Here is a 27,844-nt window from a genome sequence, read left to right on the forward strand (position 1 = left end):
ACCCGGGCCCCCGCGGCAGAGCCGGGCTGCACTGGGCGGGGCGGAAGGGCTGGTCCTGGGGGGTGCAGGCGGCGCTGAGCCCGGCACCGGGGCGGGGGGGCCCGGCGGACCCGCACCCCCCCCCCGACCCGCTGCACAGCGCCGAGCACCGCGGCCGCACGTGGGGCGGGCGGACTGCCCTTCCCGTCGGCCCCCGCGCGCCGCCCCGCCCCGCCCCGCCCCTCCCTGGGCGCGGCCCCGGAGACCCCGTAGCGAGGGCAGGTGCGCGCGCAGCGGCGGTTGGCGGCGCTGAGGGAGCGCGAGCGCGCGGCGGGGGGGGGCCGGGCCGGGCCGGGGGCGGCCGTTGCGCAGCTCGGGAGCGCGGGGGGGGGGGGGGAAACGGGGGAAGGCCGGACGGCGAGGAGCGCCCGCCCGCAGCCCGCGACCTGCCGCTGGTGCCGCCGCCGCCGGAGGGAAGAGCCGGGCGCGGCCCCGGATACCGCCGAGGAGCCGCCGCCATGAACAGCGTGGGAGGCGCCGACGAGATCGGGTGAGGGGGGGGGCGGCCGCCTGAGGAGGCGCCGGGGCGGGGGAGGGGCGGGGGTCCGGCCCCCCTTTCCCGCACGCCGAGGCGGGGGCCGCGCCGGGCCTTCCGGGGGGGGCGGGTGGCGGGGGCCCCCCGTCCGCCGCCGGTCCCGTCCGCCATGCTGGGCCCCTGCGGGCCGGGAGGGTGTCCCCCCCTCACGTGACCGGCCCGCGGCGGGCTGCGGCGGCGGCGGCAGGTGCGCGCGGCCCAAGGTCACCCGCGGCGCTTCCCGCGCCCTCCCGGGAGCCGCGGCCCGGCCCCGCCAGCCCCCCGCCGCGGCGGGGCGGAGGGGGCGGTTTGTTCTGGCCCTCTCCGTTGCTGACGAGGGGAGGGGGGTGTGAAACCCGCCGGTGACTTTGTTCCGGTGACTCATCAGGGCTTCCCCGCCGGTGCCCGCAGGGGCCGAGGGCCGGCCGGGCCGCGGGGCAGAGACCTTGGCGCTTCACCGGAGGAACGGCAGGACAAAGGCGGCAGCCGGGAGCCTCCCCTCGCTTCCCGTCTCCGTGCTGCGGAGGAGTCCTTGCGCTGCGTGTAGCTGCCCTTCCGACGTGCCCCGCGGCTGACAGATGCCTCCTGCTAGCTGTCCTTAGGCGCGAGCTGAATTTCGGGCAGAAAACCGCTGGTTTTGCTTCAGAGGCCTCCCAGAGATTGTGTGGCTTCTTCAAACCCACAGCCTGACGCAGGTCTAGTTCTTCTGAGGTCTGTTTAGTCTTATTCTACTTCGGTGCTGTATTCCGAAGCCTAGCCACATTTAAATTACGAGAGTGTAGACTTGGCACCTTAGAGCTGAAAACAGCAAAAAGAAAATTAAAAAAACCCCACGATTGGCTGCTTAGCTTTCACGGCAAGTTTTGGCACAGAATATGCACGTCATAACTGGTCACCTTTTTTGAAACTAGAGCGGACAGGAACCAGTCTTCCATTCTTGCGCTGTCTCCAGCGTGTAACAAGCTGCTTATTTACTGTGCGTGATCTTAATTCGTACACTCTTAAAAATATGAGAGGCAGGATAACTGTTTTGAATGTAACACGTTGCTACGGACAACATATTGCATGAGGCACGTTTAAATGCATAGGTTTTGCTCTGAAATTATTTTTATTTGGTCCTGGGCCTTAATTACCATCTAGTGCCTTTTGAGAGACCTGATGAGCAGAGTTCTGCGTGCCGCTGTCCTGGAACTGTAGGTGAGCACAGTCGCAAGTTGCTCCGTGAAATACTGTCAGCCTTCATCCTGAACAGGCCTGGCTGTCACAGAGCTTGTTCCCAGTTGCAGACTGCTTAGATTTTGATCCTTCTGAGTTGTAATCAGATTTGAAAGGATTGGATTTTAATCAGAGAGGGTAATTTTCTTGTTTCTCCTTCCCCCAAAAGTGCTCAAATGGAAAGGTGAAAGCATGGAATAAACTGCAGTTTTAGTCAGCTGCCTGTAGTTGCATGAAGGAAGTTCTATTTTGAAAGCTGTTGCGAGATGTGAGTCTTAATAGGAAGTTACGAATTTAACCGCTCTTCTAGACAGAGATTTTAAGTTAAGACAAACACTTAGGAAGGCTGGAGGCCTTGCAGTCGTGTTGATATGAGTTGGTAGGGCCTTGTGAGCATTACTCTTAATTAGTACTTGGGACTATATTGGACGAAAGGAAAGTGCTGATCTTGAGATCCTTCTGTCCCTCAGGACGTAGCTCATTGGACTGCGCTAAGAGAAATGATAGATGTTAATCAAACTGCCAGATTATTTTACGTAGGCGCAGTTTTTGCTTTTGTTGAGTTTCGGCACTTTTGAAATAACTGTGTGCTTTCTCACTAATTCTGGGATTATCTGCTTCAGTGACAGATACATTTATTGCAGAAAATAATAAACTAGCAAGTCAAATTTTGTCAGGAAATAGTTGAAGCGGAACACGTGGGTTCATGAAACTTGGTTAAAACTTATTATATACGTACTACGACTTCTGAAGAGTCATTATTGCGCTTCCTGCTCCCGAGCTAAGCACTGGGAGGAATGCTGCTGCTGCTGCAGGGGTGCTGTGTGTCCCTGTCTTTCACTTACTGGTGCACGGTGCACACTGTCCTACCATTCACGGCGGAAGGACAGACCTGCCCAAAGACACAGGCTGACGTTTTGTGTTCTCATCAGGCTCATGCTGGGGAGTCGCTTTAATTTTGATTGGGGGTGGACTACAGCAGCCTTCTAACACTGCAGTCTATGGATGTGTAGCTTTATGGAGGCGTGCACTTGTGAGGGTGGTATGAGGACAGTGATGTCAGCAAGCTTAAACTGATAGCGTAATTTTAATAACTGCCAGCCCATAAACTGTTTGAACAGAAAGTTTTGTAGGAGGCCAGGAGGCAGCATGTGTAAGACTCGCGAACGGGCTGGTGATGCAAGCTGAACGCAGGGAAATGAGCACTCACCTAAGCTGTTACTTCATACAACTGCCTTGCTTCTGGCAGCTGTCTTGTACAGTATTGCATCTAGATTTTTGCATTAGGTAGGGGTTAGTTAACTCTTGCATTCACGCAGTGTGTTCAAACGAGTCCCGACGGAGTGGAAGGTCAGGGTAGTCCTGGCGTTTGGCATTCTATAGGGTGCGAATAAATAGAAGCCATGTTTTTACATACAGCTGCTGCAGTTGACCTTAGGTAACCCGGCTTTTTTGTTTGTTTAAATGTATGTAGGGTGACTACAAATAATTAATAGTGGAATTGGAAGGTTTCAATGACCACTAACTGCGGGGAGTCCTCCTTCCCTGCAGATAGCTTGATGTTCTGTCAGAATGCAGCTGGTATTTTTAGATTGATCTTACATTGATCTTATACACCAAGCTATCAAATTTAGTTAAAAAATCCCAAAATACAGTTGGCCAAGAAAATGTAGCTAACACACAGTCACGGGCCATCAAAACGTTAATCTGAGTATAGCATTAGACAGGTTATTTTTTCATTGCTATTAGGAAATAAAGTTATTTCCTTATAGAACTTTCCCTAAAAAGAACGTCCCAAGAAAGAGCACAGCGATTTCTGCGTCTGTCCTGTATGTGGAGGGGAAACATGGTAAAGAGGCAGTTGTGGAAGCTACCAAGAGGTCCACGTGTGGTGACGGCTGTTGAGTGAAGTTCGGCTGTCACCAGAAAATGACCTGTTGCTGAAAACTGGCTGGTGTTGAGTAAGCTCTTTGAAGGGATGCCATGAGCCCTTCGCCAGGAGAGGGAGGTGGGGGGAGGTTTCCTATCCTTGAGAAAAAACTTCGTCATCCTGAAACGCGCAAGCAGAAAACAGGCCTGCTTTGAGAGAGGGTTGATAATGGATGGAATGTCCTGCTCGTGCTCTTATCAGATGCATTATGATAACACAGGAGCAGATGCAGCCATAGTCTTCTGCAGCACTGTGAGGACTGTACTTTGCATATTACCAGTGCGCTTATTTTCTGGCCTGCTTAGGAAGACACTTTGATCTGTGCTTAACAGTTGGTATTTTTTTCTTAAAAGATAAGACTTATGTCACCTCTTAAGTAGTGACTTAGAAATAAAATTTGCCTCAGGGGTACGAGGCTTGTATGTACCATGTAATACTGAATTTAGTCACCCCTTACTTTCGTGTGTAGTGTACCTGCACTCTGAAGGCATTGGTTTAGTCACCGCTGGCTGTTGCGTAAGGGTCACGATAAGATGCCGTATCACGGAGAAATGCATCAAAGTGAAAAGGGACTGCTGGTTTCTTCGGCAAGCTGCCCTGCCACGCAGGACCTTCTAGGTGCAAGGCTTTCACTTCACTGGTGCTCCCTGGGCACCAGCAGCTCTCTGGCTGGGGGGGCGGCTGATTTCTTTCTGCAGTTAGCTGCTCCCGAAAAAAGCAGTTGAGAGGAAGTTTTAATTTTTTTTGTTAGGAGAACCTCAACTTTCTCCGTTTAAGTGAAGGTGCACTAATTCCCAGCCTGAGCTCAGCTGCAGCTATGCTTGGATATATCTGAGGGCGAGTTGAAGACAAAGCAGGCTATGATTCCTCTCTATGAGGACTGATAAGAGAAATAGAGGGCATCCTCCAAAGATAAATTATCCCAGCACTTGTCTGTGCAGACCCACAAAACTATTAACAGAAGAGCTTCTTGCTGAAAAGGGCCAAGTGTTGAGGTGGCTTTGAACTAACCTTTAATTACGGCATAAATTACTTTGCATGGAAGTTTTGTCACACCCTGGAGTTGATAAAGAGTTGCAAAGCAGGCAGTCTGGCATCTGCTGCTCCTCTTTGTGCGCTTACCCAAGTACTTGGGCGTGCTCTGACATGAAATGGTACAGATTTGGATGCTCTTTTCAGAAGATGGGCTTGCTTCAGAGTTGACTTAAGTTTTAAGCGTGGAGTTTAGTTTGGGTTTTAGCCATGACTTTCTCATCTATTTGGAGATATCTCTCAACTAGATTGTGAAATGGTTTCACAACTAATTGCTGAATTAGTACTACTCTGTTATTTAGTACTTGCCTCACAAGTTTGCCTTCTGTCTTAGACTTGAACTTGGTAGTTCTACTTTTGCTTTCATTTAACTAGAGGATAATGGTAGACAAAAGTGATTCTGACTGGTCTTTCTAGGTGAGCGAGGGAGTAGCACATAAAAGGAATGGGTGAAGGCTTTTTGTTTTAATCAGCAGTTTAAGGACTTTTCTTTACCAGGACAGTACTTTGAGAACACAAGGGCAAGGAAGCCGGAGGGCGGACTTAAGCTTTTTTGGTCTGAGAATGGAAAAACCTCACATGCTTTCTGTTTTACCCAGTTACGCAGCTAGAGAACAAGTATAGAACTTTCAGGTGATGCCAGAATCCCACCACTGCATCTAGTTCAGCATTCCTTTGTGTGGAGTCTGTTTCTTTTAGCTGTGATTTCCATTGGGCTTTGACCTTCTGGCACGTGAAAGTTGGCCACATCATCCCAGGGCAGATGCACCTACGTTGCTTACTATTAGTAAGTTGGTATTAAATCAGTCCAACCGCTGGCAGTATTTTTCATATGGCGATACCTCTAAATGTAGGAGATGGTAACATCAAGTGTGTAAACTTCAGAGCCTGGTGTTATTTTTACTACAATACCTGTTACGAAGGGCTGCAGCAGCTGTGTTGCTAGTGTATTTTTGTGGAATACTTCTTTTAACCTATTTCGGTTGTCAGTTATCTTCCTGGTAACATTCAGTGTTAGGTAGCAAATGGATGTAGGAGAGCCCAAATGTTCTTGGAGCTTGGATTTGGAGGCCTAATGCAAGACAGGGCACACCTCTTGATCCTTACCTGGGATTAAAGCAGTTAATGGAACGGACTTGGATACTTAAACGAGGATGTCTGGTTTTCTGTCAGTTTGCTTTAGCCCAGAAGTTTGGGATTTTGTTTTCGTCCTTAAATTGGAACTGCATGAACCCTGCAGCTGTTTTCTTCTGTTGCTCAGAGAAGTTGTGTAAGTAACTTAGAGCCAATGATCCAGGCCTTGAGAGGAATCCAAACATCCCATTTTAATTGGGGGGTGGGGGTTAACCAGGTAGAACGACTTTATAACAGTGTTCTTGGATCACTTCTCAGATAATTTCAGTAATGCCTTGTACATATTTTTCTGAACTATGAAGTGTTATGTGCTGGAACTCCTTTCTGCCCCAAAAGAGCAGGTAAATGTACTTTGTGTGATGTTCTATGTTGGTTTTTTTTTTCCTTCTGGCTATTGTAATGATTTCTTAAAGCAACACTGCCTTCTCAAATACCTGGAAAGAAGTTTGGAGGAACTTAGGCTTTTCTGATTTCTTTGTCTTCTCTTTGCATGAAAGAGTAAAATGTATTCCTGTAATAAGCTTACAATCTCTGTTCATGCTGTGACACACAAAACAGATGCTTCAGTTTTATGTGAATCTGCATGAAACAGAAGGTAGTTGTCACAAAGAACAGTGAATTCTAGGGAAGAGCGGGCTTTGTAGTGTATTTTGGAGGCCTCAGTACTGCCAGACCTCTTCAGAATAGCTGACTTCTGCATTAAGTAAGATGAAGCATCGGTCGTGTAGCACCCTAAAACTGCTGTATGCTTCATTTGCAGAAAACTGTTTGTGGGTGGCTTGGACTGGAGCACAACACAAGGTAAGCTATGTATTCTACAGTCGTTGAGCCAGGCCTTTGTGAACAGCAAACCAGTGTACAGATACACAGCTTTTTAACAGACAGTACTGTGGTAGGAAGGTTTGGATGAGATTCTGCTGCTCTCTTCTGTTAATGAATACAATTTGCTGTGGAGAGAGTTCAAATATATGTTAATCACTTTTGGTTTTATATTTCCTATCAGTGTTTGGTACTCAAGTTTTTGTCAACTCCAAAGATGACAATTTTTATCATTGCTTACTGTGATGATACTTCTCTTTTATGTGAGTGGAAATAAAGCAGTGTATACCGTTTGTTTAGAGAAAGTAGAATTTAATCATTTGCAAAAGATGAGTTTGAACTTGTTTAGCTGTTTGCTTATCTTTTGTCTCATAATTGCAAACACAGCCTGGTAAGGTTAATGCCTGGTTCTGTTTCATATATGCTTTTTTTTTTTTAACAGAAACTCTTCGTAGCTACTTCTCCCAGTATGGAGAAGTTGTAGACTGTGTAATAATGAAAGACAAAACAACAAACCAGTCTCGAGGATTTGGATTTGTCAAATTTAAAGATCCCAACTGTGTGGGAACAGTACTGGCCAGTAGACCTCATACGTTAGATGGCCGAAATGTAAGTTGCTTTTGCGTTTTGTTTTTGGTTGTTTTTTTCTGCTCCAGACTGCTTCAAAGATCTGTTTTAAATTCTGGCTTTTCATTTGCAGACTGGGTAGTGTAAAAGTTACCTGGTTGTTGGTTTTAATTATTTATTGTAAGACAGCTTTAACTCAATGATTTGTGTCACGTTGTAGAAGTGATGTATTGACGATAGCTTTGATCTGAGGAGCTGGATTTCAGCAGTGCTGTGTTCAGCTACCATAAACGTAACTTTTAGAACATATTCTGCACGCTGAGATCTGACCAAACTGGAACTTCTTCCAGATTGATCCAAAGCCATGTACACCTAGGGGGATGCAACCAGAAAGGACACGACCGAAGGAAGGATGGGTAAGGAAAGATACTTGGTGTATCCTGCCTGTTTTCCAAATTTTGACTTACCTTCTAGCAGTTTAATTGAATTCACTTGGATTATATCCATGTTTTAAAATCAGGAGTCACTATGCAGACCTTGAGTGTAAATTTTATTTCTGAAAAATGTCTTCTACTTAGATTTCCATGGTAAGACTCCAAGTACAATACGGTGTTAATGAACATTCTGTGTTTGTGTCATGTGGGTGTGGTATTTTCTTAAGCTGTTAGCAGTGCTTTTAGTTGAGTTCTTCAAATCTTGAAACAAGTGTCTGGAAGTGCACTCGCAGGACTGATGCTCTTTTCCAGCCTACTTCACACCCTGCAGGTTAATATGATTTCATGATAAAATGAGTAAACGGCCTCAGAACACAGTCCCTAGTTTTCTGATCTTCTGAAGGACAGAGACTGGGTTCTAACTGCGAACACTGAACTTCTGAGCTCTGAACGTGCAGTTGCTTCACTTAATGACTAGGAGACTTCAAGCCTGGAGATGGCTCCCCCTCCACCTGCAAGAGACCATTGTTCATGTTTAAGTGCAAAATGATAGAATTAGCCAACTTTATTGTCCTTCTGACTGAATTTTTTCCTCCTTGATTTAGCAGAAAGGATCCAGGAGTGATAACAATAAATCAAATAAAATTTTTGTTGGTGGGATTCCTCATAACTGTGGCGAGACAGAGCTCAGGGAATACTTCAAGAAATTCGGAGTGGTGAGTCATTCAGCATGATGGCAGTTATCAGTCGGTTGCAAGATGCTTTCCCTCCCCACTGCCTTTTCTCAGATTTTGTCAAGCTGTCAAATTTTGGGTTAATTTAGACAAACTGCTGTAGAGACATATTGAAGCATTTTGTGATAAACTGTAGTAAACGTTCATCATCTTGAAATGTATCTTGCTGTTTGTCAAAATCTATTGCTCTGATATGTAACTTACTTTGCTGCTTCTGTCCCCTCTTGCTTAAGTTTACCTGATGTGTTATTCTGTTCCCTTCTTGCAAAAACTCCTGAGTTGAGTTGGCTTAAGAAAAATTTTTTCTCTTTTCAATTGATAACTTACAGCTCAGCAAGTAAAAACTTTTTCTTGAAATTTTTTTGGGGGGAACAGGGAATACTTCAGTGAGCTTATTTCTAAGACCCTTGTCTTTGACTACGTGTACAGATAGGTTAAATTTTGCAGGCTCCTGCCATTTTTTTGGTAACAGCAGTTGCTTTTAAAACATCATCTGGAATCAGCTGAGTTCTCTTGTCCCTAGAACCTCCATTCTAGAGGCAAACCACTAATCGTGTTATGCACCTGTTTTTAATTCAGTTTGTAACCTCGGACTGAAATGACTGTATCTTCTGATTTGGGTTTTTTTTTCTGTTTAGTTTTAATTCCCATTTATCCCAACTATCGTTGCCCCTTTAAGACAGTAAACTATTGAACTAAATTACTAAATTCAGCTGTGAATAAGTTTGAGAAATTTAAAGATTGCCTGAGTTAAATTCAGGACTGTGCAAGTGGATGTGAACTTGCCATCTTTAAGTGGCATTTAGTATGTTTTTTGGATACTTTTTTCTTAATCACCTTTCTCTTAAGATCTCTTCTTAGTGGCAGCAAAGGATTTGTTCATTCTTTCTCAAGTGGCTAAGTTTATCAACAGTACTGTATTTAAAATTTTATTAAGATAATTAAAAAAAAAATATAAAAGGCAATGGCTAACAACTGTTTCTTTAGTTTGAAAGGCTGCAGTAGACTTGTAAATAAAAATGGGGGAGCATGTTCCACAGCTGTGGAGCATAATTTCTAAAGGCTCTTCCTCACAGACTTTTGGCTTTCCAATTCTGACCTCTGGATGGCTTGGGAGATACAGGGTTATGTTCCACCAAATATAGAAGGCAACAGCCATTAAGTGTAAGTGCCTTTAAAAGTAAGTAGTAGAACTTTAACAATAGTATAGAAATTGGGGAGTCTATGAGTTATCTCTGGAGAAGCAGAGGCTCTTACATATGTTTTGTGAACACAGAGTGCAGAGACAAGAGCAGGCGCTGATTCTTAGACATGGTAATTGCTTGGTAAATAAGACCAGTGTGAAGAAGGGGATCCAAATGGACCAGTGGGGAAAAAAATCTGGCTCTGTCAGACAGCATAATCCCCAAATGGGGATAAAACTCAGCTGTTAGCATCCAGTGGGATATATGCGAGTGAGTGTATATGGTCTAATAACGTGAAAAGTATGTTTTCTAGCTGTAAGTAAAAGGTGAATTTGCATTGGATTTTAAGCTAATTCAGGGGATTCTAGTAAAAAATATCCTAAGGTTGACTTGAAGGCGAAGATGTGATTCCATGAGATCACACATGTTTTGTGACCGCTTTTCTGCATCTGAGAAACTTAAAGGCAGTTCCTCTCAGCTGTTTTAGTATTGCCTTTGACATAAATGTTACACCTCTGGTTTTGTTTAAATTGTAGCTCACAGTGGTGCTTATTCTGAAAAAAATCTTGAAGCCCTCAAACAGCTTGCATTTTCCATAATTTTTTGCGTGTTTTTTTAAGTTAAAATCACACTGATATTGATCATCCAGAACTTAGGGGTTTTTTTTATAATGCTATTTAAAGCATCCATTTATAACTGGTACTCTGTGCCACACTGCTACTCAACTAAGTAATTCAGAGAAGCCCTGCAAATTCCTAAATGTGTTTGGAGTTAAAGCTGCTTTTCATGTGGAGAGTGAAAATGTTTAAAAATGGGAAAAAGTAATCTTTTAAGAAGCTACACTGATGAATAGTATGTGGAAAACCAGAAACCTCGAGGGTTTTTTAGTAGGCTATAGTGTGGGTATAAACAGTGTAGCGACCTTAATGCTAGATTGAAATCTTAAGTGTGATGAGACCTTAAAAAGCCACAATGTAGCAGCTTTTCAGAACAGATGAACTCAAGGCTTTTCTTAAACTCCCATAAAGAGCAATATTCCCAATTTGTTTGCACTGTGCTAGGACAGCCTGGTATTGATGGCTACATCGAGCATTTAATTGTGCTTTGTGGATAGAGTGCAGGAAACCAGCCTGTAGTAACTGTTTATAACACTCCCCTGGTAGCACAGTTAGTAGAATTTCCCTTCTCTCTTCCAGGTCACTGAAGTTGTAATGATCTATGACGCAGAGAAACAGAGGCCCCGAGGTAAAGGCTGATCTAGTTTGTCCTTGAAATTTCTTCATGCTCTCCTATAGTCAGATGGCAAACTATTTCACACCATCAGAAAAGGTAGACTTTTTTTTCTGTGTTGCCTCAGGAAAAAGAATAATTCACTGGGCAAATAATCACTTCAAGTCTAGACTCTTCATCTACAGCTTTAGCTGGTATCTGCGCATTTAAAGTCAGATGTTTCATGTTCATTTACGGGTTTTTTGCTAGTTTTTTAGTTGAATGAAATTTGATTCTCGAGCCGCTCCTGTGGCTTAAGGTACTATTGCGGGGGGGGGGGGAAATGAGCAGACTTTCCTCCTGTTCCACATGAAAGGTATGTTGCTGTCTGTAACTGCATGGGGGGGATTCTCCAGTTCAGAGTACTTCTGAACGTGAAGACAGAACAGAATCCATCCATTATATGCTTTTTGTTTTGGTTAAATGGCTTCACTTAAAATTAAAGAAAAACACTTCTTAAACTACACAAAACAATTCTAAAAAAAAAACCAAAAATTTTGATTGGGACGTATAATCCCTTTATGCTAGACTGCTTTTTTAAGGAAAAAAAAGAAGAACTGAAAGTTTCACTAGACTATTTAATCAAGCTGGTAACCTTTGGTCAAAATACGAAGCAAGTTTCATGTCATCCACCTTCCATTGCATCTGCCATCTGTTTGACAATTAAGAGGCAATATTTTAAGTACGTGAAACTTAGTTGCACTGACCACCTTGTAGCATGTTCTACATGCTAGAGAATAGTTTGCCATCTGAACTTTCATTTCTCTTCTGACTCATTATTAAGAAATATATTCCTCACTTCATATTTATTAAGCTGTTAAGTCTTAGTTTTATTTTTAATTTAGACATACATCCTTAGTGACATATTTAAGTGTTTCATAGTAAAGTATGGTAATGTTAAGTAAGTTCTTTTTTTTTTCTTTTCTCTCTGTGAATTGTTTGACTGTGATTAACGATATCTCTTTAGATTTCTTCTCTCTAGGTGATAATTTATCACAGAGGTACAGGCCAGTTCCACAGTCAGAGGAGGGACGGGCTTTGTCTTTTATTGGAGTGTAAACGAAGTTTCAATATATTTGTTTTTTTTGTTTTCTTGCTTTAGCTATCTTAATCTTCTTTCAACAGATAACCTTTTATTTAAGCAGAACATAAATCCATCTATTTAAATGCTCTAGAGCATCTGATTTTAAATAGAGGAGGCAACGGAGACAAAGATACGGGCATCTGAATATAATTTGTGGCTGAAGTTCTGAAATATTTCAGTAATTATTGTATCATCTATATCTTTGTAATATTTCATTCTGGCTTTGCAGCCTCTGAGCAAAAGGTACTAAAACATCATGCCTGGTCTGGATTAATCCTGGTCTCAATTAACGGCTTCTCTGCTTAAAGCTATACTAAAAAAAATTTTAAAAATAGGGGGCTTGGGGTCCACTTCTTAGGTGGTAGCTTAAAGCAGAAGTGAGAGATGTACGCAGGTTTGAAAACCTACCTGTCTCCATCCAGTGTGCAGATGTACTGCAGGATACTTTCTCCCTTAATTCATCTGACTCCTTAAATAGTGTTCTTCAATCTTGCTGCTCGGACTTTTGGTTTTGTTCTGTTACATTCTTTTATGTAGTGTGGTAACTAACTGTCATCTCCAAAAATGGCCCTGTTAGTCCCTGGGGGTGTGCTAGGAACAATTCCTCCTAGTTTGTGTTCGGCACTCCTGGTCATGCATCCCAGAACATGTTTTCTCTCGCCTTCTCTTTCTGATCTGTATTCTGTTGCGTAGGGTGCTACTCAGTCTATACACTTGTCCTTTTAACATGGTACCTAAGTGACTATATATTTATAAAGTTTAAAAGGCCAGTTCGCTGCCATCTTCTACTCGCACCATTCTGAATTTTGCCTTCTTCCATTAACTTTACCATCCTTGCATCTTGAACAGATCCTTACTGCATGTCACTTCACTAGTTTGCTGGTAGGAGGAGGGAAAAATTATCCGTGTTACTAATCCCTGTAGCATTCGTCTACCTTCAGCTCCTCACAAGAACACTGGGAACCAGATTCTCGGTTAGTGTCAGAGCTACAGTGACGCCCTTGAGGAGCTGGCTGTGTGTCTTCGAGTATCCAAGTTGTCTTTGCTTACTCACAGTCCCTGCCTACTTCTGTTAGCTCTCCCGCAAGCAGTGCTTTCATCAAAATTCTTTTCAGAGTCCCAAGTATCAGTGCAGCCAGCCTCGTTACATCTTAAAAGAAACAGTGGCTTTGTTGCAGTCCGTGCTTCTCGCGCTTTCTATTCTTGGCTAAACCAACAACTGTGAAGTAATTTACAGGTTCTTGCTGTGTTTGTTCTCCTCTTCCCCTTGGCTGCAAACCAGCGTCATTGCTCTGTTCAGTAGTCCACTTGGATTCCTGCTAAATGCAATTAGTTTCTCTAGTCTTCAATAAAGTCCTGTCCTTCAAAAAATAAAGCTACTGGATGATAAACGTCATCACTTTTACTGTATTTAAAATTTCATGTTGTTGGAATTTTGCTGTGTATTGTACTCTGATTTCTTCACTGTTCCTTATCTTGTGGTGCTTGACCCTTTTAATTCCCTTTTTTTTTTCCTTACTCACTTCCTCAATGACCTCTTATTTTCCTTCCTTCTCCCCCTCCAAACCCCATCCCCATCCCATGATCTATTCCCCTCCTTCAGCCTTCTTGGAATCAAGTTAAATGAGCAGCCTTCATATGTAGATGGTATCCATCGTTACTCTTTCCCATGTCTTTTTAGATAAAGGCTGTAATACTAAATGTGTGATTTAAATACAAATACTTTTCTTTTGGCTCTAATACTTAGATTTCTAGTTAATCTCAGACAAATATATTGTGATGAAATGCTGCTCTCAATTTTGAGGCTGCTTTCATCACAGGTCAACAAAACTTCGTTTATACTGCCAGTCTCTTGTGTGTGGGAAATGCTAAGTTTTTTCCTTTTTATTTTAAGTTTATTTTAGTGATGTCTTTTGCTCTTGTTGCTGACAGCAGAATTTGACCTGCTGGAATCTATTTTGGCCTGTATCTTTGTGTATTTTTTTATATATAAACTTTCTCTACAATAGGCCTCTTTGGGCTTACCCAACCCAGTTGGATAAGCTTAGAGAGACACTAACTGTTATAGATACTGTATTTCTGTTTAATGCTTTAGAGCAATATATGGCTGCTGTCAGCACTAGCTGCAAAGCAAAATGCAAACCAAGGGGGAAATCTTGGGTTTCAGAAAAGCAGAAATGCATCCATGTTCCATATGCTTTTGATGCCGCACCTCGTTTTTCTTTCTAATTTTTATTGCTCTACCCTTAGCTAATCTAAAGAATGGCACAATTTATGTACTGCATGTGTTCTTACCTTTCCTGGGACTTGGTTGTTACACCAGCAACGAGTGGTTGATGGCATGAACCAGCCTCTGTGTTCTGTGAAATTAACCACTATTTTGCCACTCTCTCGGCAGTATCAGCAGCTACAACCTAAGTGCAGTGGTTCTCAAAGTGTGACCTCAAAACGCGATTTAGTCCTGGGGCTTTGCCTCTTTTCCAGCGTCTCCTACAGGCATCAGACGCTTCCCTGCAACCTTTTAAAAAGCTGCTGGATTCAGCTGAGCTGCCACCATCCAGGGCTGTGGTCAGGTAAAAGGGAATGAGCCACCCTTGGGGATCTGGAGCAGTTAGTAGCAATGTCTTGGGCAAAAGGCGGGACTGAAAAAAGTGTTGCATAGATTTTCAAGAGGAAAGCAGCAGGAAATATAAGAAATGAAATAGATTAAGGGACTTGACAGCAAGTATTGCATTCGGTATAAGCAACACTTCTTTAGTTGGCAGGGGTTGCTGTGTTTGGAAGGAGGAATGTCTATTATGTGCTTTTTCTAAGGTGTGGAAAACTTGAGAACCTCTGATCTAGGTTGTTAGTTTCTGAAGCTTCTCATTCATCCATGGAGTGGTAAAATTTTTCATGCTTTAACAGCTACATTTCAAAGACAACTTTCTTATTTTCCACGGAAAATATTCCCTAATTGGAAGATGGGATAAGGGATGGGAGGAAGTTGCTTTGCAGCTTTGGGGAACAGGGGCATAATAGGTTTTCCTTGGGAACCTGGTCTGAATCCAAGATAGGAGCAGCGAAATTGCTTGACTTCAATCTGCTGTCCCACAAGTATTTTGTTTTTAATCATGTGGCACAGTTATATTTCTGACTGTATTAGCACTTTTTTTCCATTTCCTGGTAGGTGGGTTAGGAATAAAACCGAATTAAAAAGTAGTTAACAAGCTCAGTTTAAGTTGCATGTGTGAAACCAAGATGAGGCATTAATTGCCTAATTACAGGAAGTATCCGTTGCAATTTTCTCAGATTGACTTTTTTGAAAATTTAACACAAGTCTCGGTTATCTGAAACCCTTGCTTGAACCCTTGGTCCGCCCCTAATACTGTTCATCATCCTGTTTTGTGTCACAACACCCTGCTACCTTGATTCACTCTTCGTCGTTGGCTAGGTTTTGGATTTATTACTTTCGAGGACGAACAATCAGTGGACCAGGCTGTCAACATGCATTTTCACGACATCATGGGCAAAAAAGTGTGTAGTTGTAGTTTTATTTTACCTTAAGAAAGAACCAAGTCTTGGGCAACTAGCAATTTCACTGGAGAATAAAAATAATTGATCCGGTTAGGTGGGAGAGCGTGTATGTCCAAATTCGAGGCTTTATCCATGAAGGTGGGGAAAGTCTTCTGAGTTTGCTTAAACCGGTGAGAAAGGCAGTTAGCTTGTGGCTTAGCCTGTAGAAGAGAGACAGATCTTGAAAGCCTGAGAACTTCGGCTGTGGGCTGTTTTGTTTTGGGTAAGGCCTTGTGCTGACAGACCTGGGGGGCTGCTCTGGCTGAGCATAGCTTATGCTACACTGCGTTGATGATGACTACCTTTGTTTTGAGCACTGCTTAGGTGCGAGGGTGGAAGTTAGTTGTTTCCAGCTGTTTGAAAATCAGAATCCCAATGAAATCTGAGTTGTTCAAGGCTTGGTTTAAGATACCACTCCTTCAGATGTGTATTTGATACTCAAATTTTGAGGTGGTGTGAGACAATCTACTTTATAGAATCTTAAACTTAAAAAGGAAAAAAAAAAACATCATGAAGGATTGGTTTTTTAAAAAATTGGGTCACTTACTGTGAAACTTTGATACAAACCCACGTACTCTATATAGTATTTAACCACGATGCAGTTAAGTGACCTCTGGTTGTTTCATCTTCATACTGTGTTGTCAGCAAATGGATGTTTGATAGGGAGAAATTTTTTAGGCTTGCTTTGATGTTACTCAGCAAGGAACATGCTTGTACCTGTGGAAAAAAGTAAAAGCAAAGTCAATTGTTGCAGGACACCCAAGTTTTATACAGAGAAAATCATAACTTCTTAAAGAAAAATTAACTACAGGAAGTCCTGGTAAATTTAAAGTCCTTGCAGCTTTGCAGTATAACCACAATTTTTAAAGTAAGCATTAAACCTGCTAATCTTAGAGTGAATAGATTTCAAGGAGACACAAGAGCACTGTCGCTTTCCTTAAATTATTGCATTGTATAATTTTGCATTGTCTCTTTAAGTCTTTCTATGTGCTGATATTTCATAAGCATTTATTTAGCTAGCAGGGGATACATTCTTGCATATAAGTGGAGTTTTGGTTTATATAATGCTTTTTATTCCTATGAACTCGTTTTGGGGTTGAGGGGTGGGCTGATTTCCTAATAATGGAAATGAAGCAAATGAAGAAATGTGCTTGTGTAATCAAGAACATCAGTGTAGGTTCTCGATTACTAGTATTCTCCTCTTGTGAGCAGTTGAGCACTCCCATTTGTGAGCAGATGCACTGACAGCAGTGAATTTACATTGGTATGTGTATGAATTACCTATATCCTGTGTACATCCTCTGATCTTTCCTTGGAATTGCCTTAAACTTACATGAACCGCTTAAATGAGAGGTCATATCACAAAGCAGCGTGCTAGATATAAATAGGAACAAAGGGTAGTACATCTGCTGTAACAGTTCTGGGAAAGTGTGGAGAACCCTGGGTGAGCCCTCAAAATGTCACCTCTTCTGCCGGTTTTCAGAATACGTCAGTGCTAATTCAGAGTTCTCCATTGTTTCCCAAACAATCTCAGTACCAAAATGAAATAATCTGGTTTTGCCTTTTTTTTTCTTCTCCTTTTGATGACATAAAAAGCAGATATATGCAGTGTTTTTTTCAGCTAGGAGCAACGGAGGTGCCTCGTTTCTTGGTGTAAACTGGGCTTTAGGCAGGTGTAGAATTTTAACCTCGGCACTAAGAACATTGCACAGGGATTTTTCAGTCCTCAGTTTAGCAGTTCACAGCTTCCAAATGTGCACTGAAAAATTAATGGGGTTCTTCCGCATAGATTAATGAACTCCAGATACTCCGCTCTCTTCATTGACTAATAATGCCTACTTTAAAAATGGTATCTCTTTCTTTCTGGTAATTAAAAAGGTATTGCTGAAATGAATCCATATGTTGTTGAAAGGAAAAAAAAAATTAAAATTGCAAGAGGGACTCTGCTTTTGTAAGCAATAACTGAATTCCCTCAAGGCAAATGTGTTAAGACTCATTAATTTGAGTCCTTTGAAAAATTCCCTTGGTTCCTCTCTGGAAGGGCCTTCAGCTGACAGAGATTTGGTTACTGTCATGTCTCATGTCCTTGGGGCATCTGCAGCGGGCTGGGGGCGGGGGGCTTTGTCCTTGCCTTGTGCCTGTTTCCTGTTTGTTCTCCGACATGAATGGTTTTTAAGACATGGCAGGAAGAATTCTGAATACTTTATTTTCCATACTACTCAGGCCCATTGATGATTGAGACTTATTTTCTTTGTACTCTGGCACCCATTAAAATTAATCATAAAATAAAAAAGACTTTAATTCAGCATGCATGAGTGCTGAGAGTGTTTCATTAAATCGGAAACGGGATTTTTTTTTTTAGAGGTTTGTATTGAATGTGCAGCTTATTTTAAGTAGGTCAAATGCACTTATTCGATGGCTTGGAACACTAGGACATTTTATCTTTGAATAAAATAAGTTAAGCACTGTGGCTTACTAATTTTAAAAACAGGAGGGCTTTTGTCACTGACTTAACACAGTATGAAGATTTGCTTCTTATTGACTCAACTGTCCATTTTTATTACTTGCATGTTTGTTTACTTTTTTGTTAGATGTAATGTAAGATTCTCTTATCACATCCATTCCCTCTGACATTGTTTGAGTTAATTGAGATTCTTTAAGCGTTAGCCTGGGGAAGGTAAGTCTTTATCTTCCATTAGACATTTAAATAAAACCTTAAGTTTAAAACAAACAAACAAAAAACCAAACAAACAAATGTGTGTTTCTCAGGTATGAGCAGAGCTGAAATTGTAGTTAGATGGGGTGGGTTTAAACTGTAACTTTCAAATGAACCCCGAACACGTTTGAATGGTTAAAGCATTAGTACCCTTTTTCAGAGCGTACTCTTTACTCAAAGTTCTTTTTTTACTGAAAATGTCATCTTTGTAACTCCTGGCTTAAATGTTAAATTAGTATATAAAGAATTTAAAAGATTATGCTTTTTTTAAAGTGAAGAGCCGTTGTAAGAGGGTACTGCTGTTTTAAGATTAAAGCCAATGAATACTGTACTATGATGAAACATAAGTGATTTGTAGGATGTGTTTTACTTGAAATACCTCAACAGTAGGACTTGTAATGTCTTACCATCATATATATTGTACCTGAGAAACATTTTAAATTACTGGCCTTAAGTTTAATAATTAAGTATTTAGACATAAGTCATAAGATGCTAAGTGTAGTCTTAAGTGTAATTAAGGGTGTGTGTGAAGGGAAGGGGGGTGTGTGAACCTGCACCATCTCTCCTAAATGGTGACTCTGTTTGTTTAGGTGGAGGTGAAACGCGCCGAACCTCGCGATAGCAAAAGCCAAACTCCAGGGCCACCCGGTGCCAGTCAGTGGGGAAGCAGGATCATGCCAAGTGCTGCCAATGGCTGGGCAGGTCAGCCCCCTCCCACCTGGCAACAAGGATACGGCCCTCAAGGTACGGCTTTAGCCATCTCAGAGTCACGGTCACAAGAGTCTTGTCTTTACAGCTTACTGGTAATTCGGTTTTACTGGCAGTATTCCCAGGTCTGTCAGTGCTACGGCTGTGCTGGACTATGGATAGCAGAGCTAAAGTCCCACACATCAGTCCTTCCCAAGTCTGCTGAGATTGTTCCTTCACTTGTTTTCCCAAAAAACTTGGTTTCATAGGGCAGAAATCAGTGGGTTGTGCCAAGTCTAGCATGTGTCCCAGGCAGTGCTTCACCTCTTCTGTTTGGTTCTGCCTCTCCCCACATAGAATCAGCATGATTTTCGGTAATGCGGAGAAGGTGTTGAGAAAGCTCAAGGGCTCAAGTTGTGACTCCAGCTGTGGGACTGTGGCCTGCGTGAGACCCTAATGAAAAAATTTTGTTGAAATATGGGTTTTCAAGGATGAGGCAATTTCAAAGGAAGTTATAAGTAAAATTTGAAAGGGTTGAGAGAAAAACAGATGGTCTTGTCTTTGGGTTTTATTGCTTAATGTAGCCTGGAAAAATAACAAGCAGCTATGGGGCTAGCAGTGCTGCAGGGGAGCACTTACGGCATATAATTTTCTTGATTTAGCTTGAACCCTTCAGGGCTGAAAGGAGCAGCCGTGTGTTTTGGGTTTGATGGCTATAAGCCCCACAAGATTTTGAAGACAGGATAAATATGCTGAGTTCATCCAAAGACAGTTTTGATAACTTATGGAGAAATACGGTGGTATAATTGAGTTGCATTTGACAGAACAGAACTTGCTTGCTCTGATATATGAGAAATTTTCACCTGGGGGGCTAAAGGGAGTGTCACTGCTTCATCTATTGCTACAATAGATGATACCTCAGTGGAGGGATTGCTTGTTTCCCCATAGTGCTTATTAACTTGAAAGCTGCAGCTGAGGCTTTGACATTCTGCGCAGATGTGCTAATCTGCGACGGCGCAAATTGAGAAACTAGATTGTTTTCAGTGTGGTTATTTGTAGAGAAAATGATATCTGATCTACTGGAAAGATTAATGTAAAACATAAATGCATTTATCTCTTAATCTTAATGCTGCAACGAATGCAGAAGATGATGTTTTTATGGTTCAAAAACTTCAAAAATAACTAGGCTAAACCTAGTAGTATATTAAATATGCTTTGGATGTGTAGTCTGCTGTGATTCTTAGTGATCTTGTTCTTTACACAAGTATAGTTTCTTGCACTTGGTATGCTCGCAGTTCTTGAACGCTCCATCTCATTTGAGTTTGGGGACTGCTGTCTCTTCTGTGCATTATTTGCTGAATGATTGAGAGTTTTTTCAGAATTGCATATTGAGAAGTAGTCCAAGACAGTTTCTTGGACCATAAAAATAGATCTGTAAGGGACAGTGGGAGGACACCCAGTCTATTCCAGAGCCCAGGGCAAGATCAACGTTCCTCTTAAATCATTCCTCTTTCACAGTATAGAGCTTCAATGCATGTATAAGTCACTTTTTTTGTTTTGTTTTAGGGATGTGGGTGCCAGCTGGACAGGCAATTGGTAAGTACGTTATATGGGACCAATTTTAAAAGAGAAATCCTGCTGAGCGAGGGTGCAGTTTCTTTCAGAATTCACAGTGATGTATGGATTTCTGTAGTATTTAACCGACATTTACAAGCTTGATTGAATTTGTCCTAAAAGAACAAAGGAGAAGATAGTGCATTCTTAACAAATCAGTAATGGGAGCTGACATACGTGCTGCTGTTGCCAACCACACTAATTTGTTATCCAGAAATTACGTTCTAAACTGCAATTATTTACAGTAGGGATACTTGGAGGACAAATATTTCCCAAAGTGAGAATTCATAGAAGGCTGAGACTGCGTCTGAAATCTATCAAACGGCTTTACCCCATCTAGAGGATGCTGACTTAAGCAGCAACTTTTCATTACTCAGCGGCTTTAGTTCTTGGTCTCCCTTAATTTTCTAGGTGGATATGGACCACCTCCTCCAGGAAGAGGAGCTCCTCCACCACCACCACCATTTACCTCATACATAGTCTCGACACCTCCTGGAGGATTCCCACCTCCACAAGGATTTCCACAGGGCTATGGCACCCCTCCACCGTTCAGTAAGTGACCTACAGGAGTTTGAGTACAGTCCGTCACCAAATTCAGTATGCAGCTTTTGCTCATCTTTCTTTGGACTTGTTTTTTTCCCCCTATGTTTCATCTATCCTTAGACATTTTGCCTAGATTGTGTCTTCTGAGCTATAATTAACTGTATAAGTATTTTGGTCAGTGAGTTGGGTTACTTTTTTCTTAGGTGCAGTAATCATTTGTTATGTTCTCTAGTTAAATCTGTGTTGCTAAACAAATTTAGATTTATTGTGTACCCCTATTGCAACATCTGAGAGAGAAGTTACAGAGATCGCTGCGTGGTGACCTGGGCTAGACACAGGCTGGGATTTTTGGAGAAGCTTAAGGAATTAAGGTTGCAACTGGCATTGGAAATGTAAATAGGATTTTAGCACCTACCCCCTCAGGCCATCTTTTGAAAAGTCGATTCACAAACCTGGTTTAAAAGAGAAGGCGGAGAATAGCACCCGCTTAGGTAGAGTTGCTTGTTTTGCTATGAAGAAACCATTTGTTTGGGATATCTTTTTTCCTCCTAAGATCTTGAGTAATATGGCTTCCTCCTCATGTCTTGCGTGTGCATGTGAGCGCACAGAGTTTGGTCCCTACTTTATCGCTTTCTCTTTGCTGGTTGCTGATGTGGCTGCAGTCTTCCTTTGGGGTGAGATTTTTCATGTTAGAAGGTTTGTTGTTGGGGTCTTTTAGCCATGGTGTAGGAGTGAATTGCTGTATGGCCAGCTGTAGGTAACAAACACTTTGCTTATAAGTATTTTTAAAAAGTTGTATCACGCTCCAAAGCCAAGCAGGAAGTCAGGGTGGTGTTTACCTGTGTCTTTTCACGTGTATTGTACTTTCCTCGTGTTTCAGGTTTTGGTTATGGTGCTCCACCTCCTCCACCTGACCAGTTTGCCCCACCTGGAGTACCCCCTCCACCTGCCACTCCAGGGGCAGCACCACTAGCTTTTCCACCACCACCACCACCATCTCAGGCAACTCAGGACATGAGCAAACCCCCAACTGCTCAGCCAGAATTCCCTTATAGTCAGTTTGGTAAGTAACTGCATATAAAATAAACTCGGCTTGATCTTTCTCCCCTTCCTGCTTTTCTTTTATATTTGGGTAGAAAGTCAGTGTTCAGAAAGTTTGCTAACACTGAAGGCACTTCTCTCCAGGATGGGAATGCCAGCCGCCAGCTCTCAAGCGATCCTTAAATCATGCAGTATTCTAGCCAGAGGGTATTTTCTTAATCAACTCTAAAACATTGCTTGTATGCTGTGAAATAGTCTTCAGAGACTTGTGCACTGATAAGTCACTGATTTGTGCACTCTCCCTGAATCTCTAGTTAAAACTTTTTTCTCCAAGAGCTTCACGGAGCTTGTCAACTTTTTTGTGTAACTGACTTTGATCAGATTGGAGAATAGGCTTGAAGAGTAAGAATAGCATCGAGAGGCAAGCGGTACAGGGTATAAGAATCCGAGCTGCATGTCTTCTCTCTTCCCCCCATTCCTTTCCTGTCTATCTCAAGTTATAGTTCTGTCAGATGTGTGTGTTAATTGTGCTGTATAGATAACTGTTACAGATAGCTGATAGAAGCCATTGATGTAACCACTTTTAAGCCAGGCAGACAGTACTACAAAAAAAAACAAACCCCATTTCCTAGAGAGGTGCTTGTGCTCCTGAGTAAACTTTCTGCTCCTCCCTGTGGAAGCTGAGAGGGAGTTCTTGTCTTGCTCTTCCACTCAGCCCTATTTTTGAGCAGTCTTGTCCAAGGAGCTGTTTGTGGCATACTGCTTTTTTTGTTTTTTGGAAGGGATTGTAATTGGTCATTATTTACTTCCGATGTGAACTTTTTGCATGCGGTGGGCCCGTGGGTTAAGACTGTTCCCCACTTGAACAAGTTCTCCATGTGTTAGTGCCTGCCTGCTTCATTTAAAATGCCTGTAGAGACTGTTACGAAGTGAAGACTTCGTAAAGTTATTTAAATAGGTACTATTTGAAGTTCCAAAAATGTAAAACAGACTCTGAAGGAAGATTAGCCTTTCAGATGTGTTTATAAAGCAAGCATATGTTCTCATGCTGAGGAATTTGAAATGTTTTTGAATTTGTTTGTTATAAACACAGTTGCTTTCATAGATAGCTTTGCCCTTGTGACTCAAGAGGAAGTTTTTCTTGTCTTGCCAGAACTTGTCTCTTTGCAGACTCTTTTTGAAGGGGGTTGGACCCTACTAAATAAAGTATAAATCCATGCACGATCCTTTCTATTCAGTGGGGAGCCAATATTTGGGATGTGTTGGAAGTTTAGGAAGAATGTGTTTTCCAACATTGTGAAAAACCGGGGAGGGGGGGGGGATTCCAGTATTTGGTGTGTATAGTACCACTTGCCTCTTGTATGTTCTAGGAAGCCTCTTTGCCGATGGAGTATTTCAGGTGTTCTTAGTTAGCCTCTTAAGAGTGCTGGGGAGGGAGGAGGGAGGAAGAGGTGTGTAGTACTGACTGCATTTTGAGGAAGAAGGCTAAGAAGGTTAGTTGTTTAAACCACAACTGCAGTTAGTCTCTCACCTCAGGAGTGGTTTTCTAGCCTGAAAGCTGTTACAAGTGCTAACAGGGATAGAGGTATTTAATATGCTACAGTACTGCAGAATCATCCACCTGTTCATAAAGCTATGTGTAAAGTCCTTTAAACTTTTTTAAAGAGCTTCAGCAATTCATGTGATAGCAAATCAGTTAGCAGCATTGCTGTACAATAGGCAGTCTAGCTGATCTGCATGTTTTTACATAAATGCATAAAGCTTATGGGCTTTAAAGAGGCACTGAGTTATCTAATCATTGTGGCATTTTAAGATTTGTCCTGGCTTGACAGCATCTTAAATGCTGCTATGTTTACAGCTAGGATGAATGTAAACACTAGTAAATTAAACACTAACATGGGTGTGTCTCCCTCACCCTGAAAAATTATCTCTGTACAGGGCTCTCTTGGGGTTCGTCACCCTGGTCTCCTCATTTCTTACTAGGGCTGGGTACCTATTCTCAAGACCCTTCAGGCTACGCGCCAATACTTTGTTTACACTCTTATGGTCAGGCTGAGCAGTGAGAAACCTAGGTAGGTGGTGCCTATTTACAACCAATGCTCTTGATATATCTGCGTTTGGGCAATTAACTTGTGTTTCTTGCAGGGTCTCTTTTAAGAGGGTGGGGGGGAACAACGCGGCTCAAATGTTTTGCTTTTGTGAGTAAGGGCAATACAGTTCTTTCTGTCCATTAGCTGGCTGAAGTGAAAACTCACGACTGAAGCATGAATGACGCTGCTGTTAGCTTCCCGAGCTGCTGCCCTGGCGAGGCTTTATCCGCTGTAATCGAACTGAGCTCAGGCTCTTAAGCAAGAGAGTGAAACTGTAATGGTCGGCACAGCTCCCTTGGAGAGCAGAGGTGCTGGTGCAAGCCGGGAGCTGCAGCAGGAATTAAGAAAGCAGGGCGAAGACAGTATGTCCTGAAATGTCTGGCTGTTCAGGTTTATGCTGTAGGTTTCCTTTGCGATAAACAAATTGAGAACTGTGGTTTTCACCGCTTAATGCTGTAGCACTGCAGTGTACAGTGAGAATAACTTGATGATTTTTTTTCACTCTGAGCCTCAACCCTTGGCAAACAATTGAACTGTATTTTTGGTTGCCTGCTTATCTCTGTCTGGAAAAAAAATGACTGGATTAGCATTTTGAGCTAATAGAAGCCTGTGATAGATGTGTTTTAAGGTTCATTAGCGGTAGCAAGTCCTGAGAGACAGGCAGAGCTTGAAATTGAAATACTGAAGACATGCTAAGAGACTTTGTTTTGGATTAAGGGGGTTAAACCTGCTTTAAGCCTGCATAGGGAGAAGCAGAACTGCAGAAATATACTCAGTAATTAGGATTCCTAATACCATCTTTCATAGCAGAGGCTTGCACTGATGCCACTATTATGATTAAGAGTCGTATTTAATTACGTGAACTTTTATTAAATTTCTCAGTGTTCTTAATTTGCATCTAGTTGTCTTTCATATTGGCAGGGAGAATTCTAGCAAGTCTTTCGTCTTCACCCTTTCTCCCAATCCCCAAATTCTGCTTACTCTAAACCTATTCTGAATCTGAATCGCGCTGCAGAGCGGTGGTCGCAGCCTCACTGAGCCCGCAGAAGGACAGCGTGGCAGGAGAGAAGTGTTCTTCCTCAATCTGAGGAACTAAACAAGTTAACATTTAATTTGCAGCACACGTTAGCGTAAACTTTAGTTGAGACACAGTGCTGTTCAGGCTTAAAATGAGCTGAACTCGGATGCAGTTGGTGGTATAGGGGACGTGGGAGAAGGGCTTTGTAGTTGTTTGTCGACTGCTGCTTAGCTTCAGCCGCGTTAGAAGTATTCGCCACCACCTGTGGTAGCAGTAGGGTGTCAGGTTTTGAAAAGGAGCTTTGTTTTTTGAACTTGCAACAAATATTCTTCAGCCTGCCCGGGCAGTGAGTTTTCAGGGAAGGATGTTACTTCTTTCTAAGGGCAACTTTGGACCAGGGGTTCCAGTATAAAGTACATAATGGGTGCACTAGTCGCAGCCTTCTGGATTCTGCTTTGCCAACTTTGCCCCCTCATCTTCCAATTTACATTTTTTGACTTGAGTATTCCTTGAAAGAGAGGCTGAGTAGTTAATTAAAATACATATTCAGGCAGCAGTACTCTGCTTTTTGAAAGGGAATTTAAGATTGTCTTCTTCAGTGTGTCTTTTCAGCAAAGGAAGCTTTTTGACTGTCCAGGGAGGATGGTGAAGCTGACTGTACGAAGCCAGGGTCTAATAACTCTGTGCAGTCGGTCTGAGGTGCTGCAGTGAAATAGCTGTGAGATTTCAGGAAAAACTTCCTTGTTACGTCTTCCTCTCTGCTGAACCCGACAGTACTAGTTTTTAGCCAACAAAAAACCCAACCCAAACCAAAATGGAAATACTCAGAATGAGCTGACAGCAAACCTGCAAGCCACTTCAAGCTTCTGAACAGCCGTAATATGGCAGTTTAACTACCAGCCTGGGTAGGATTACCTCCAAAGTGAGAACTGCTGTTTCTGCGTACCTATTCAGTTCTGCTTTTTGCCTGTTTCTTCTGTATGGAAGGTAAATAATTGTAAGAACTGAAAGCAGCTGCTTATCTTAAGATATTAGATGGAGTTGTTGGCTCCTGAGGCCGTCCGTGGGGCGTGGGAGGGGCATCACGTTTTGAATTTGCGCCTGTTGTTGTGCGTGGGGATGATGCGGGAAGCTTACTCTGCCGCCTTTTTCCCCTTCTCCCCAGGGTATGGACAAGACTTGAGTGGTTTTGGACAAGGTTTCTCTGATCCCAGCCAGCAGCCCCCTCCCTACGGAGGCCCCTCGGTGCAACCATCAAGTGGCCCGCCTGCAGGAGGAAGTGGTTTTGGACGAGGACAGAACCACAACGTGCAAGGATTTCACCCCTACAGGCGCTAGCCTGGGCTGGCAATCAGGGAATTCTGTCCACCCAGGGATGTCTGGTACCAGCTGAACCCAGGAATCCCAGACTTCTGAACTTGTGACAATCACATACTTGATGGAAGAAAAACCTAACAACATTTTTTTTTTTTGGGGGGTGGGGGAAGATGGCTTCTGAAGGCAAAGCTGTGGGTGTTTGGACTGCAGTTTTTAAATATTTTCCTTTCTCTAACCCATCAGCACAAATAAAGAAAATGTCACTGGTTCAAACTACAGGGTTTTAAAAATGTCTTCAGCTTTAATTCAAAACTTCAGGTTTCTTTTTTTTGAAATTATTTTTCCTGAGCCTTTGTTTTACCGTATATTGTAAACTTTTATGTTTAAAAGAAAAAAATATATACATTTACAGATTGTGAAATTTTTAAGAGAAATTTTCTACTATGTATGCTGGCTTATTTTTTAATTTAAAACAGGGTTTCCGTTAGCACTGTTGGAAGTGAGGGTAAGCTGCAACCCCCTTACTCCTGATGTTAGCGGTGGGGCGGATGGTTCAGAAACTCTGGGAGTTAAAAGAAATCTACTGAGTGTATTTTGCTTTTGTTACCTGACGGTGTAGAACCGGTAACAAGGCAGGTGCAGACTTGTTGACGCACAGAGTCACTTATGAAGCGCAGCGTTAGATCTGTGCTTCAAATGCTTTCAAATCCTCTGTGGATTTCATTAGGGGTTAACGGAGGCCTTGTTAAGATGTAGATTTCCCTCAGGCAAAAAGGTTTAGGTGCATTTTGCACTAACCAGTGATTACCCCTGGTTTGAATAAAGAGAAGTACATTTGGATTAGAAACACAAGCCTGTCTCCATTTTTTTTTCCTTTGACAAAAAAGTTTCTTGTGAATTTGTGTTTTCATGAGAAATCAATTGGCAGCCTTGAAAATCACGTCTTAACATCAGTATAGAGGCTTTCGCTGTGCCTCAGTGGCCTGTTAAACTCCTAGCAGTGGCATTAAGGCAGCAATTCTTCATGCCCACGCAACTCTTGCCCTCTTCCTGAGAGAATCGGCTGTGCTGGTGAAGGCTCTGGGGTGGCACCGTCGGATTTGCTTTGTAGAGGCTGAAGAGCCGACACAGCTGTTGTGGGCTCTGACCTGGATCGGATTTGAGGTGGCGAAGGGCTCCTAAGCCTGCTGGCGCGCCTGTCACCAGAGCGCGTGTTGGGTCGCTCGCACGTTGATGGCAGTGAGGGGCTTGGCTTGAATGCTGCTCTTCATCTGACCTTGAGGCTTCCAGGCGCTGTGAAAAATGTGT

General features: G+C 42.7%; 1 protein-coding gene across 3 annotated transcripts; it reads left to right on the plus strand.

Annotated features, from left to right (window-relative positions):
• Window positions 1–476: 476 nt before the first annotated feature.
• Window positions 477–27,388, plus strand: DAZAP1 (DAZ associated protein 1). Of its 3 annotated transcripts, none has more exons than XM_059831942.1 (12): window positions 477–529; window positions 6,625–6,665; window positions 7,126–7,292; window positions 7,601–7,666; window positions 8,290–8,400; window positions 10,799–10,847; window positions 15,389–15,471; window positions 18,817–18,970; window positions 20,480–20,509; window positions 20,939–21,079; window positions 21,951–22,133; window positions 26,385–27,388. In XM_059831942.1, exons 1-12 carry the CDS (start codon window positions 498–500, stop codon window positions 26,555–26,557), a joined length of 1,230 nt encoding a protein of 409 aa, XP_059687925.1. In that variant the 5' UTR covers window positions 477–497; the 3' UTR covers window positions 26,558–27,388. The 3 variants fall into 3 exon arrangements, with proteins under 3 accessions (XP_059687925.1, XP_059687927.1, XP_059687928.1); XM_059831944.1 differs by having other exon boundaries at window positions 8,293–8,400; XM_059831945.1 differs by lacking the exons at window positions 477–529; window positions 6,625–6,665; window positions 7,126–7,292; window positions 7,601–7,666; window positions 15,389–15,471 and having other exon boundaries at window positions 8,366–8,400.
• Window positions 27,389–27,844: the final 456 nt, after the last annotated feature.

Source organism: Gavia stellata, chromosome 32, assembly GCF_030936135.1.
Source record: "Gavia stellata isolate bGavSte3 chromosome 32, bGavSte3.hap2, whole genome shotgun sequence".
NCBI lineage: Eukaryota > Metazoa > Chordata > Aves > Gaviiformes > Gaviidae > Gavia > Gavia stellata.

Coding starts and splice junctions, on each gene's coding strand:
- DAZAP1 (XM_059831942.1), top strand. CDS start 498: ATGAACAGCGTGGGAGGCGCCGACGAGATCGG. Junction 7,293..7,600: donor ATACGTTAGATGGCCGAAAT/GTAAGTTGCTTT, acceptor AACTTCTTCCAG/ATTGATCCAAAGCCATGTAC. Junction 18,971..20,479: donor ACAAGGATACGGCCCTCAAG/GTACGGCTTTAG, acceptor GTTTTGTTTTAG/GGATGTGGGTGCCAGCTGGA.